The 15,387-nt window shown below is 36.7% G+C and overlaps 1 protein-coding gene across 4 annotated transcripts in view; it reads right to left on the reverse strand.

The window, feature by feature from the left end:
- COL14A1 (collagen type XIV alpha 1 chain) overlaps nt 1-15,387 on the reverse strand; it is a 179,148-nt gene that overhangs the window by 135,854 nt on the left and 27,907 nt on the right. For all 4 annotated transcript variants that reach the window (XM_070392050.1, XM_070392051.1, XM_070392049.1 and 1 more), the window contains exons 5-7: nt 14,030-14,113; nt 1,928-2,083; nt 919-1,038 (exon numbers count right to left, since the gene is read on the reverse strand). In XM_070392050.1, coding sequence (XP_070248151.1) covers nt 919-1,038; nt 1,928-2,083; nt 14,030-14,113 — 360 coding nt within the window. The remainder of the gene's footprint in view (nt 1-918; nt 1,039-1,927; nt 2,084-14,029; nt 14,114-15,387) is intronic.

Raw genomic sequence — 15,387 nt, forward strand, 5'->3', positions numbered from 1 at the left:
TTTTTAAAATATATATTTTATTGATTTTTTACAGAGAAGAAGGGAGAAGGATAGAAAGTTAGAAACATCGATGAGAGAGAAACATCAATCAGCTGCCTCCTGCACACCTCCCACTGGGGATGTGCCTGCAACCAAGGTACATGCCCTTGACTGGAATTGAACCTGGGACCCTTCAGTCCGCAGGCCAACGCTCTATCCACTGAGCCAAACTGGTTAGGGCGTGTTAAATATTTTTTTGTTGTATGAACAAAATACCCATTAGATTATGCCTCAGATTGGCAAAGCAATTGTCAGGATTTCAGTGGTTTCCTTAAAAGTCAATGACAACATCTATATATTTTAATTGAGCATCTATATTGTGTGTGCAGTAAGGGTAAAACCTGTGATAACCCCTTGTGGCTAGGATAATTATCATCTAAATAGTCTCACATTCTTCATTTATTAAAAATATCAGTGAGCCAAAGATCCAAAAATATTTTCATGATAGCTACTGATTGCAGAATAAGGGCCAAGAAAATACCTTCCTTAAATACAAGGTAGGAATTTGTGTTTATTTCATTGACAGGGTGGCTGGAGGAGAAAACAGGTGAAAAAAAGAGGGGGACTCAAAAAGGTTAAAACACCTATGAGCACTGCAGAGACTACTGCATTTCCTTCTAGGTCAACCAAGCCCCACCTGGGACACTCTATTCATATGCAATAAGATGTCTGGGTTTTAACTTATGAAGCTGAGTTTAAGAAAAGAACCATCTGAGAACTTTAGAAGCTCGAGGAAGTGAGTGACAAGAGAGGAGAAATGAAGATTTCCTTTGGTTTTAAAAAAGTACTATGCTAAGTCTTACAAAGAGGCCGACTAAAGAAATAAAACTATTCTTCAGCAAAACATGTTGCTAAAAATGTGGACTGAACAAAACATACCTGTTAGCGTATTTCCTCCTTTGTATGGCAGATTTCGGACAGCTTCGATCACCTCATCTTTTGTACTGAAGGCATTCAAGTGCCATTCTATTCTGGGATCACCGCTATACTGTGCAAGACCTGGAAAAGAAAGATAAGAAAGCCCACCCAGAAATGATGGGTTACTAAAAGGTCTAGTGGACTATTCCAGAAACTAGAATGATGAACAGCCTAATCCTTGCAACATTTTTTTCTCCACCTCACTATGTACTTTCAAGAAGGATTCCTGCAGGGGCAGGGGAGGGAGAGGAAGAGGATTCCTGGCATTAATTTAAGGAATTAATCAAGAGAATTAATTATCTGGGGGCTGAGGAAATGTATCTATTTTATAGCCATCTGGAAGTGACCACTTTTAAAGTATTAGGTACTTAGCGTGTGGTTTTTTAAAGTCTGGATTATGTTTTAGATAAAAGGTCTAGATTTATATGTTGGTTTTTATTCTCAAAGGAAGGAGTTTCCTTAATGGCTATTTAAAAGCAAAACTAGGAGACTTTTGTAATAAAGTGAACATGTTGCTTAAAGATTTTAAACTTTTTTATTTGCTTTTTATCTCAGCTAGATTTAATGTGACAAAGATTATCTTGTACTATAAAATTATTTCCAATTTCCAGTTGTTTTAGTATAATGTTTCACTAGATTGACTGTTTCCTTTAAAAAGAAAACTTCTACCTAATAAATTTTTAAGCCAGCTCTAACTTAAAAAAAAATAATAAAAATAATTAGAGAAGACTTTGATGTCCAGAAAATTAAAATGGGTTCAATAATTAATTGAATGACAGTGTCATAGCAAAATTAGTAGGAATAAATAATTGACATATCCTATTGATCCAAATTTGCATCTTGGGGAACACCACTATAGTAGATCCTGTAATTCAGAAAGTCACTCTGTAAAGAGTTTTTGAAATTTCTTAAGAGACTTCCCCAAAGTTTTACATTGACAGTTGACTGCTATGAATAGTAGAAGGTGTACCAATCCGTGTCTTCTCTGAGCCCACATCGAACGCTGTAACCAGGTTTTCTAAGAAAAGCCGAACCAGTCTGAAGTTGAATCTTCCAATGCTCCATGAACCATCAACCAGGATTACAATATCAGCAATTGCTGGAGTTTGACAGAAAAATTTCACTTCTGCAAAGTACAAACCAGAAAAGCACCCGTGTTACTGTTGGAACTTTTAAAAAGAGTGAGTCTATTTTCATGTCCTTCAAATAGCTTAGTGCTAAGAATATAATAAAGTTCCCATTAAGGCAACCATATTTTTACAACCCTTCCCTTAAATGCATTTTCACTGGGCAAAAATCGTGGTAATAGCTGGCTGGCTGCAGAGCCAGTGTTCTGGAAATAGCAAAGCACTGGCAGGTTCACACCATCCTGGCAACATGAGCCTTCTGCATATTTGAGAAAGCAATGTCTGTGCAAAATCATCCAGCTTTGGTTTCAGCCTGCAGATTCTTTCCAGGAAAGGTCTTAGCAACACCAGTGTGAGAAAGTAAGCAGAGATGGGGACAGCCGGGAAGCAGAGGCAGCTCTCCTGTTCTGATAAGTAAGCTGGAGGAAGTGACAGGAGAAGAGAAATGAGGGATTCCTGGACTCAAGGAAAAGTCAGGGCCATACATTTAGCCTAAGAAAGACACACAGACCTGTGCTAACGTAGGAGTGGTTTGGGGAAGAAAAAAAGTAGAAAGGGTCCAAGAGTTTCTCCAGATTCAAATTCTTGTGCTCAAAGCAGTGCCCTCTTATCCATGGGGGATACATTCCAAGACCCCCAGTGGATTCCTGAAACCACGAATAATATATATCCTAGTTAATAAAAGCCTAATATGCAAATAGACCAAACTGCAGAATGACCGGTGGAACAACCGGTCTCTATGATGTGCACTGACCACGAGGGGGCAGACGCTCAACACAGGAGCTGCCCCCAGCCTGCAGGCCCCAGGCCAGCCAAGGCGGGTGCCAGCAGGGGTCCCCCAATCGCCCTGCCAGTCACCCCACAGATTGGCCCTGATCGCTGACCAGGTCTAGGGACCTTACCTGTGCATGAATTTTGTGCACTGGGCCTCTAATATATATATATATATATATACATTTATATATGTTATATATATATATACACACATATATATATACACATATATATACATTTATATATGTTATATGTGTGTAATATGTATTATATATAGTATATATATATATATATATATATATATATATATATATATTTCTTCCTTTACATACATACCTATGATAAAGTTTATGACTTCTCTTTGGCATATCCTAATTGTTGGCATCACTATTCTTGCACTTTGGGGCCATTATTAAATCAAATAAAGGTGACTTGAACACAAGCACTGCAATGCTGATACCATGAAAGTCAATCTAATAACCTAATTGATTACTAAGTGACTAACAGGTGGGAAGCATGTACAGTGTAAAACCGCTGGACAAAGTGATGATTCAAGACCGGAGTAGGGAGGATCAAGATGTCACAGAAAGGTAGGGGATCTCTTCACTTACTCAGAATGGTGTACAATTTAACACTTATAAATTGCTTATTTCTGGAATTTTCCACTTAATATTTTTGGACCACAGTTGATCACAGGTAACTGAAACCACAGAAAGTGAAACAGCCTATGAGGGGGACTACTGTATTGTGTCTCTATGGCAATAAGATTTTGTCCCTTAAAACCATTTCAATAATTAATTTTTAAATGGCTCAAGTAGGTCTCAGAACAGGGATTTAGAACAGGATGCCCGGGCACTGGAAAGTCCCAGCCTGCAGTGATTATGGGCAAGGTGCCAAGGGCAAACAGCTGTCTTTGCAACAAAGGAAGAGACTGTCTAATATACAGGGTAGGTCTATGCTTGACTAGGTGAAAACCACCACTGTCGTGCAAACAGAACCAAGATGCTAAAATACTCTTACTGTGTTTAAGAACCCTTCAAAATTACAGGGTATTGTTAGTATCTTTAGTAGCACTCCTTCATACTGTAGGTTGTGTTTCCAAAAATACTAACTTCGCTGAATTTTCATATTAGGATTGGAGATCATGAATTGTGTGTGTGTGTGTGTGTGTGTGTGTGTGTGTGTGTGTTTCTTTATGTCTTGCCAACTTCTTGAAATTGCCCAACAAATCCCCAGTTTGTTTGCTAACATAAAATGATTATAAAACAATATTTGATTATAAAACAATATTTGAAATATAATTTATGTAATAAAATCCAAAATGTATAAGTGTTCATAAATAAATGGAATATTTTTTCCTGGAGAGAAAAACAGTTGAATTGCTATGGTTGGGCTCCAGTGGTCGGCAAACTCATTAGTCAACAGAGCCAAATATCAACAGTAAAACGATTGAAATTTCCTTTGAGAGCCAAATTTTTTAAACTTAAACTATATAGGTAGGCACAGTGTTATTAACTTAATTAGGGTACTCCTAAGGCTTAGGAAGAGCCACACTCAAGGGACCAAAGAGCAGCATGTGGCTTGCAAGCCGCTGTTTGCCGACCACAGGTAGGCAATTTAATCTATATCTCTGCACCTAGCAGGCCATATTTTTGCTAAAAAGATCTTGGATTTTTTTCCCCCAGACATAAATATACATGGAATATCAGGATCCTTTTACCAGATGGGGGAAAATATATTTGCCAATGAAATACTCAGATACTCATATGGAAGCTATATAGTATAGCTCAATCCAAAGTTGACATATTACATTTTAAGGCAACATATTTCCCTTCTTTAATAACCAAATACAAAGCCACCACCAATTTGGGATACAATCCTACTGTATCAGACCAAAATATTCTAAAACAGAATACTGCAAGAAATCATGGGATAAAAATTTATTTTTTAAAAAATAATCAGGAAAATTGAAGTTTGATGAAGCATTAAGAATCTGTTTCTCTCATTTTTAATAAGGAAACTTGCCTCAAAATGAGAGTAGCTTTCTTTCTCTTCCAAAACTATTGGGAATATTATTTACTTTTTTATTTGGGTACACTGAAGATAAGGTTTTAGAAATCTTTATGTAGAAGAGGACTGTGAAAAAAGGTATTATTTCAAGATTTTTCCAATAAAAATATTCTGTCTATTCAGCTCACTCAAGTCATTTTGACTTAGAGATATAAATTCTATATAGTTCCAAAGTAAGATAAAATTAATTGACTATAAATTAGAAGACTGTCAAATTTAATATTAAAATTTTTAAAGTTGCTCATAAAAAAACCTTAAGAAATATATAAAGACAAGTCCCAACTGCAGAAGGCATGTACAATATAAAAAAAACTAAAAAGAACAGTATCAAGAACATATTAAAAAAAACAGAAATAAAAATTTAGAGAATAAGAAAGATATATAGCCAATAAGTGAATGAAGAGAATTTAAACTACATTGGTATCACAGTAATAAGAAAAATCAAGGTCACAATAATATACAATTTGTGCCCTTTCAATTGAAAAAAAGATAACTTTAATACCATTTATAAGTGCTCCAAAGATAATGAGATATTTAGGTATATACTTAAAACATCTGCAGGATCTGTATACTGAAAATTACACTATTGATAGAAGAAATTAAAGGAGACATAAATAAATAAATAAATAGATAGATAGGATTACCATGTTCATGGATTGGAAAACTGAACATAGTTAAGATACAATTATCTCCAAATTTATCTATAGTTTCAATATGATTCCTACCAAACCTCAGAAAGACTTTTTTTTAGATATAGTCAAGCTTTTTCTAAAATTTATATGGGAAGGCACAGACCCTGGAATAGCTAAAACAATCATGAAAAAGAAGAATAAAGTGGAAAGAATTATTTTACCAGGTATTTTGCCTATTAATTATACAGATATAGTACTCAGTATAGTCTAGTTTTTCAGAGGGATAAGCACATACATCAATAGAAAATAATAGAAAAGCCAAAAACAGACCTATACAAATATGCGCAACTATCTGATTTTAAATCTAAATATAGCTTTAGACCAGGGGTCCTCAAACTTTTTAAACAGGGGGCCAGTTCACTGTCCCTCAGACCGTTGGAGGGCCGGACTATAGTTTAAAAAAAAAACTATGAACAAATTCCTATGCACACTGCACATATCTTATTTTGAAGTAAAAAAACAAAACGGGAACAAATACAATATTTGTATTTGCTTGTGGCCCGTGGGCCGTAGTTTGAGGACCCCTGCTTTAGACAAATGTGCAAAAATACTTCAACAGACAGTGCTGGAGCAACTGTATATCCATGAAAACAAACAAATAAATTTGATCAAAACCTCATACTTTATACCCAAATTAATTCAAAGTGGATAAACAACTTAAATGTAGTAAGAAAAACTAAGAAACTTTTAAGAAAAAAATGGAAGAAAAAAGGATATACAGATGGCAAGTATGCACATGAAAAGATGTTCAAACTGATAACTATCAGGAAAGTACAAATTAAAACCACCATAAGTTTTCACTGTACACACCTATCAAAATAGCTAAAAATAAAACAGTAATAACAAGTGCTGGAAAGTATGCATAGAAACTGGATCACTCAAACATTGCTCATGGGGCTATAGAACGGTATAACTGCTCTTAAAACAGTTGGGCAGTTTCTTTTAAAAAGTACACGATAAAATTACCATCTAAACAAACATTGCACTCTTGGGCATTGACTCCAGAGAAATGAAAACTTACATTCACACACACACACACACACACACACACACACACATGCACACATGCACACATGCACACATGCACACACACGCGCACACACACTGTACACAGATGTTCATAGCAGTTTTATTCATAATAGCCCAAAACTAAGTCTAGATGTCCTTCAAAGTCAATGGTTAAACATCCATACCATGTACTACTTACTACCCAGTAATAAAAACAAAGGAACTACCAATACACACACCTGAGAGAAAAGAGCTAATCCCAAAAGATTACCTACTTCATGATTCCATTTATATTATCTTTTAAGTAAAAAAAAAAAATTTAGAAATTGAGGACCGATTCAGGGTTGTCAGGGATTAAGGATGGAGGGTGAGAAGGAGATAGATGTGGTTATAAAGAGGCAACATACAGATATTTATGGTGATAGAATTGTTCAGCATTTTGACTGTGTTTGTGGATACACAAACATACACATGTGAAAAAATATACAGAACTAAATAAACACACTCAAATGGATACAAGTAAAATGGAAGAGATCTAAAAAAGTGACTGTATGTGGTCTTTTTAAAAAATATATATTTTATTGATTTTTTACAGAGAGGAAGGGAGAGGGATAGAGAGTTAGAAACATCAATGAGAGAGAAACATCAATCAGCTGCCTTCTGCCCACCCCCTACTGGGGATGTGCCCACAACCAAGGTATATGCCCTTGACCGGAATCGAACCTGGGACCCTTTAGTCTGCAGGCCGACGCTCTATCCACTGAGCTAAACCGGTTAGGGCTGTATGTGGTCTTTAGCAAAAGACAATTCTGAAAATACAGGTAGTGTGAAAAAATAAATAAAAAGCTAAGCCGCTGAATGCAGTCAAAGGAGAGCATCCAATATACAGGCTACAACACAAACATCGTAACATTTGGAAGGAATTATCCCCATTATATTCTATACCTTCTGGAGGTGCATGAAGAGGCGGCTTTGGAAAGCTAACCATGTGCCAACATTCTATTTCTGAAAGTTATGTGCATCATTATATTCAAGCTCACCTGCCTCTCTTTAACTGCTTCTGCATTTGTACCTGTTTTGTTGTACCAGCACTGGACTATTACGATTTGTTTCCATTCCTGTCTCCCGGACTATGAAAGGTAAGAGGTAAGCTTGAGAGGTAAGAAATTTGTGTTTTCTCTTCTGATCTCTTTTGTCTGGCTCAGCTCTTGGCATGTAGCTCATCAATGAATGTGAACTACATTGAACTGTGCTGTTGAAAAAGAATTCCTCTTCTTACATAGTAATTCATCTGCCTGGTTGGGCCCTAGAAGAATGGACCATGATGGCTGAATTAAATGTGGTCTCTCCAGCTCCAGGACTCCGCTGGGAAAGTGGGTTACAGTTATTTAGGGATCAGGGAGTTGGTATCGGCTTTGCCTATCTTCCTTGATACTTTTCCAATGCTGGAGGCAAAGCTAAATGAAAGGCGAGCATTTACTATTTTTACTCACGTTATTTTAATATACAATCAGAACAACCTCACAATAATTTTCCCCAGCATTAGTCCGATTCTTTTAGTGGCTCTGGGTTATTTTTTCTATGCCACTAGCAAAATATCTAGGTATACCATTCATAAACCAAGATATCTGAAGGAAAACTGTGGTCACAGAACAATTTTGCACTTAAGTTCCAAGTTTTCAAACCAAGAGCTCGCTCTCAAGATTGACTTCAGCCGAACCGGTTTGGCTCAGTGGATAGAGCGTCGGCCTGCGGACTGAGGAGTCCCAGGTTCGATTCCGGTCAAGGGCATGTACCTTGGTTGCGGGCACATCCTCAATGGGGAGTGTGCAGGAGGCAGCTGATCGATCTCTCTCATCGATGTTTCTAACTCTCTATCCCTCTCCCTTCTTCTCTGTAAAAAATCAGTAAAATTTATATTAAAAAAAAAAGATTGACTTCGGCTGCATCACTGGATTTTTCTTTGAGCTAATGGTTCTAAAAGGGTTTTTTAAAATACATTGGCACATCTAATACAACATTTTTGTGGAGAGCCATTAATTGTTCTCATTTTTCAGAAAATGAAATTGAGGTTCAGACAGACAAGTGAATGGCTTAGTGGTTACTGGCAGAGCCTGAAGTGGATATCAGGACTTCTAAATGTTTGGTCCAATATGCCTTTTCCATCACACCACACTACCAATACCATAGAAGATGTCCTCACATAATGGATGGCCACTAGTTACCTGTTGTATTCATGTTACAATTTGTCCATCTAGCAGATGGGGAGCAGGAGTCTGATTTCACATCAGAGTGAACTTAGTACTCATTAGTCCAGTCTTGGAGTAGACTTACCTTTCATAGCATCCCTGACTGCTGACTACCAATCTAAAACAGCACTTCTCATCACTCTCTTTTCTTACTCGGTTTTATTTTTCTTTGCAGAACTTCTTTTTAAAAAAATATGTTTTTATTGATTTTAAAGAGAGAGGAAGGGAGAAGGATAGAGAGATAGAAACATCATTGATCGACTGCCTCCTACATACACCCTACTGGGGATTGAGCCCACAACCTGGGCATGCCTTGACTGGGGATGGAACTAGCCATCTCTTGGTTCATAGGTCGATGCGCAACCACTAAGCCACAAGAGCTGGGCATTGGCAGAACTTCTCACTTCTAAGAAATCTATTACATAGTGATGGTTAATTTTGTGTATCAACATGGCTAGTCCACGCAGTGCCCAGACATTTGGTTAAACATTATTCTGAGTGTGTCTGTGTTTTTGGATGAGATTCACATTTGAATCTGTAGATTAAGTAAAGCAGATGGCCCTCCCTAATGTGGGTGGCCCTCATCCAACTGACTGAAGACCTGAATAGAACAAAAAGGCTGAGCAAAAGGGAACTGCTCCTGCCTGGCTGCCTTCAGCTATAACATTGGACTAGACCTGCAACACTGGTCTTCTTAGATATAGAACCTGCTAGTGTTCAGGCTGGAACTTACAGGATGAGCTCTCCTGGGTGTCCAGCTTGCCAGCTGCAAATTGTGGGGCTTCCTAGCCTCCGTAATTATGAGGCAATTTCTTACAATAAATCTCTTTCCATATGTATATGGATTCTATTTCCATATGGAGAATCCTGATGAATACATACAGTTATTTATTTACTAACTATGGTAGACACTTTTCATTGCTTTCTTTTTTTACAAGAATGGAATGACCTACCACTTCATGACTGCTTTCATCAGATGCTTTGCATATATCTTTTCCATTTAAGCCAGATATTAATGCTTTAAGATAGAAGTTCTCCTCATTCCATTGAAAAAAGAAAGGTTAAGTAATTTGAACGGTTAAATAACTTGCATCACAACTAAACACACTTTTCTACTGGGCAGGTAGAAAAGTTGGAATTAAAATCCAGAAATGACTCCATAGCCTGAACCACTTAACTATTGAGCTATTCAACTCTTATCATAGAAAAATATTTGAAAGGAAAGAAAGGAGAAATGGAGGGAGGAAGAGAGGGAAAGGGAGGGAGGAAAGAAAGAAAAAAAGGAGGGAGAAAAAAGGAAGGGAGGAAAGATTGCCAAGCCTCACAATTAAAGATAGCCTGAAATCAAAGTTATACCCACTTGTGCTATATCCAATCTGGGATAAATAACACCATGACAACTTGCAGATGTGAGATGCCAAATCCCTAAACTTCAGCCAAAAGAACATTTCTGTCACTCAGAGCCCTGCATCTCAAGAATAACTGACAATCCAGTAAACATCACATTTCTCCTTTGCTCATAAACTGCAAGGTTCTTGGAGAGGACATGACAGCTGTCTTCAAATATTAAAAGGGCTGTCATACAAAAGGGGGATTAAGAGTGTTCTGTATGCCCACAAGGAGACAGATTTCAACTCAATTCAAGAAATATCTAACAGTCGAGATTTCCATAGACCACTGCCTTGGAAAACAATGAGATCTTTGTCAATAAAAGCAGATGCTGGTTAACCCTTGATGGCATGGATAAAGAGCCTCAACCATCTTCTCAATTGCTTGAGCTACATGGCTCTCAAAGTACCTTCCAACTCTAAATTTTAAGATTATCTCTTCCCTCCTTCGCCTACCAAGTTAAGCCTAAACTATTCACTGTGCTCTTCAAAGCTCTCCATAACTCAACTCCACTTGATCCGTATTTATTTCTCACTTTCCTATAATGAAATTCCTCTTATTCCCCCAAACAACATTCCCTGAGACTGTTGATTCTTTTTATCCCCATTGCCTTTAGCATCTCTTCCTGTCTACCCTCTCCAAATTCTACCTACCACAATATAAGATACCTAAATGGGTTTTATTTCCTTTGAAAGTATATGGTCCTTTTAAAATATTTTTATATAAAGTTTGCTCTAAAAGTTTATTTGTACAATTCTCTGTTTATTTCCTGTTTATCATAAATTAATACTAACCCAAGAAAGGGTGCTTTGCCTAACCATCACTATTTAAAAATAAAACTTCCTCATCTCCAGAAGCTAGTGTATTACATTTGCAATTATTTTCAGCTCTGATTTGACTATATGATTTGAACATGATTTTGCTGTATGTTTACCTTGGTTGTTCAAGGTGATTTTTTGAAATATACAACCACTCAATCATCCCTGTTATTCCAATTTCTTAATAACAAAGAGATCCTGACATTTTGCAATTTCTAAGGCTGAAACACCTGTTTATTTTGATAGCAACAGTCAGCCCTGCAGGTATAGAAACAAGATGTTTAACAGAAAATTCTTAGACAAGAAAAAACGGTATCCATCAGACAAGTCCAAGCATACCTATGAGGGACAGACTCTGCCAAAATCTATAGCAGTGCTCATAGTTGAAAAGTATCTGATTAAAAAGAAAAAAATATATATGCTACAAGTTCTCTTAAAAATAAGAACATTTGAAAACTTATTTAAGGCAGAGCTATGATTTCTTACCACTGGAGCATTCATAGGTTTAGGAATAATAACATTTGCTGGAGGCCAACAGAAAAAGGTGTCAAAATCCTTTAAAACTGTCTTAGCAAGAGAGGTAGGGGTGGGGAAAGAGAAAACTGGGGGTCTATTGCTAAGAGAACCCCATCCCCTTGCCCTCAGGGAAATCTTATAATTTTATGCACAGGTATAATGCAAGTGTTCCAACGATTATTTTCTGAATGACTGATTCTGTGTCATGTGTTTTTGAATTCTTGAAAACATAAATTTAATATAGAAAAAAGGGGCTATAATGAACCCTGTAATATGGGTATAAGGTAGACATAAGATCCAATAAGATAAATGATAGGTAGGTAGAGGAATAATGGTGTGTGTGTGTGTGTGTGTGTGTGTGTGTGTGCTCGTGTGTATGTATTTTCAGCTAAGTGGGCTTAGAAGCATTGACAATCTAGAAGCAATAAGCACATCTAGCTGAATCAACCCACATGTTGATTTCTAAGTATAATTTTTCATGAAAAGAAACAGGACTCCTTGAAGATATGATTAATTTCAGGGTGAAGCAGAGAAAGATAATTGAGAAAAAGAATATTTGAAGAGCTAATGGTTGAGAATTTTCCAGAATTAGTGAAAGATACATCTTTATTCTGGGAGCACAAAAATGTCTACAACTGAACTCATTGTAGTGAAACAACAGAACACTAAAGACAAAGGACACAAAGCCTGAAAAGCATCCAAAGAGAACACAGACAATACTTGAAAAGGAGTAACATTTAGACTGACAACAGACTTGTCAAAAATAGAAGGCAGAACATAGTGAAATATCTTCTAAATGATTAGAGACAACACTCAACCTAGTACCCAGCTAATTCTTCAACAGAGTATGGGTGAATATATTTTTGTATGAGTAAAATGAGTTTACCACCACACATCTTCCCTAAAGGAAAATGAACACATAGAGAAGGTCAGAGATACCAATGGAATGATGAGCAAAGAAATGTTTAAACATGAGAAATTTTAGACAATGACTTAATATAATAGTTATAATACTTTGGTGAGACAAAAATAAATAAAAATTAATGTATATTTCATGAATTGTGTAAAATATAGAAGCTAGATAATTAAAGTATTGTCAAATTGTGTATTGATTAGTTATAAACTTTGATTTTTGTATGCATATTAAAAGTTTAATTAAAATCATATAAAGAAACACAAAAGGATTGAAAATCTTCTAGATGAGTAGAGAGGAAAAGATATTTTTTAAAACTTGATCAATTCTAAATAAATAAGGCACACGGGGGGGAGCATAGGAAATGGCAATAACATGGAAAGTTCTCAAAATGACAAAGCGATGCACAGAACAGGAAATGCAATATGGCAGACCATGTGGACATCTGTATATTCACAAAAATGTAACTGGAAATTCATGCTATAGGTTGAAGGAAACTGGGGCAAATTTTATAAAAATTACATTTTTAGCTATTAGTAGGTAACATTTTTAGTAGACCATTTATTTGTCTTTCTATTCACTGAATGTTAACCAGAAATTTGTTGTGTATCAGAAACTGCTGGATACTGAGTCAATGAGGAGCAAAAACAGACACAATTCTTGCTCTCTTGGATCTCACAGTCTAGTTGGGAAGGCAACCATTCAAATTACAAGTCAATAGGAAATTACAACTGCAACAAATGCTGTTAAGGGATATCAGTTGTTGTATGAGGGCCTGTAATAGAGGAGAAAGGTTAAGAAATATTTAGGAGAAAGTAATGACTGAACTTAGCTTTGAAAGAGGAAAAAATATATTTAAGCAGAGTGGTGATGTGGGGAGTGTTCCATGAAGAGAGTGCACAGGTGCTATGATTGTATGGGAGAGACCAGGGTCTTTTTTGAAAAAAAGCCAGTAGGTAGAAAGCATTCAGTTGTTAGATGAGGAAGGAAAGGAAGGTAGGTTTGTTATGAGATATCGCCTTAGAGGTCTTGCTAAGGATTCTGGCCTCTATTCTAAGAGCAATAGGAAGCTACTGAGGAGGTTTTAAGGTGTGTGTAGGGAGAAAATAGGGTCAGGTCTATTTTGAAAAGATTGCTCTAATTTCTGGGTAGAGAACTCATTGATATTTTGCTTAAAAAATAAATACTGCAAAAAAAATACTGCATGCCAAGAAAGAAATGGAACCTTAGCTGAGTGTTGGCAATAGACATGGAAAGAAATGAACAGATTCTGTCAGTATTTCAATAGAAAATAAATTCACTAGAACTTGGGAGGTGTATTGAATACAAGAGAGTAAGAGAGAGGGAAGTGTTGACAGTTATTATGTGTGACGAAGGAAGGAGGAGTGAAATGGGGCTGAGGAAGATTTTCACATTAGATCCCATCTTCTGATGGGACCAACAGCTACATGTGTGTGCACTGCCTGAGTAATTAAAACAACTCAGCCCCCAATATAAGCAAATTTTAAAAACTGACCTTCTGGTACAGATGGTTTATTCCCATTTACTTTGTCCACCTTGACTCTGGTTTTTGGTTCCTTTCTTTTTTCCAAATCTTTAACTGGAAGAAAAGTAGAAATACAGCAACATATTATGTTAAAGTCTAAAAGAAAATATTCAATGAGTTTTACTAAAACCATTGCAAATATTGAGAGTCCTAAGTAGAAATTAGCTCCATGATAGAATCTCATTCCCAAAGATTGGAAGCACTATTTTTTGCACCTTTGTCATGAGAAGGTATTGAATACAATTAAGAAATTACTTTGAGCCAAAACCGGTTTGGCTCAGTGGATAGATCGTCGGCCTGCGGACTGAAGGGTCCCGGGTTCGATTCCGGTCAAGGGCATGTACCTGGGTTGCGGGCACATCCCCAGTGGGCGATGTGCAGGAGGCAGCTGATCGATGTTTCTCTCTCATCGATGTTTCTGACTCTCTCTCTCTCTCTCCCTTCCTCTCTGTAAAAAATCAATAAAATATATTAAAAAAAAAAATTCTTTAAAAAAAAGAAATTACTTTGAGCCAAAACTGGTTTGGCTCAGTGGATAGAGCGTCAGCCTACGGACTGAAAGGTCCCGGGTTCGATTCCGGTCAAGGGCATGTACCTGGGTTGTGGGCACATCCCCCGTGGGAGATGTTCAGGAGGCAGCTGGTCGATGTTTCTAACTATCTATCTCTCTCCCTTCCTCTCTGTAAAAAATCAATAAAATATATTTTTTTAAAAAAATTACTTTGATCAAATACTCACTATGGCCATATGTAGCAAATAAATTTAATCCTTCAAAACTGCTATAAAATGAACATGATTATCATACATGAGGGAATGAAGGACCAAGAGGCCAAAAACTAAAAAAAAAAATTCTCATAAAACCATAAAGTGTTGGCACAGGATTCAAGCCATATCTTCAGGTCTCTGGATAAGACCTATGAGTTGGCCCCTGTTCTAGAAAGATCTTAGCCATGGATATCCTCATTTGGACCTGTTCTATCTGCAATAGAAAGTGGAGAACCCCCATAATATTTTCCTTTCAAACTCAAAACAAGCTTTCCTAGTAATAAATAGTAGTATTTCTTTATCACTTTCATTATGAAATATTCAGGTACCCAGAATGCCCTTGGTCCTTCAATCCATTCAATCCAATGAACTCCATTAGTTTTACTTTCCTTTGCTTAAAACACCATAGGAACTTTCCTCCTACTGTTTTGGAACCTTAAGGTGTTTGAATCAGTGAAACCACCACCAAATGGCAATGGTTTCTGAACAAATGCCCTATAAAAAGGCAGAAGTGATATGATGGCAAGACATTTCATTTAGTTGTTGCATTCACATCTCAGAAA

The sequence above is a fragment of the Myotis yumanensis genome, unplaced genomic scaffold (genome assembly GCF_028538775.1).
Source record: "Myotis yumanensis isolate MYYU_CA2020_CCGP unplaced genomic scaffold, mMyoYum1.0.hap1 SCAF_15, whole genome shotgun sequence".
NCBI lineage: Eukaryota > Metazoa > Chordata > Mammalia > Chiroptera > Vespertilionidae > Myotis > Myotis yumanensis.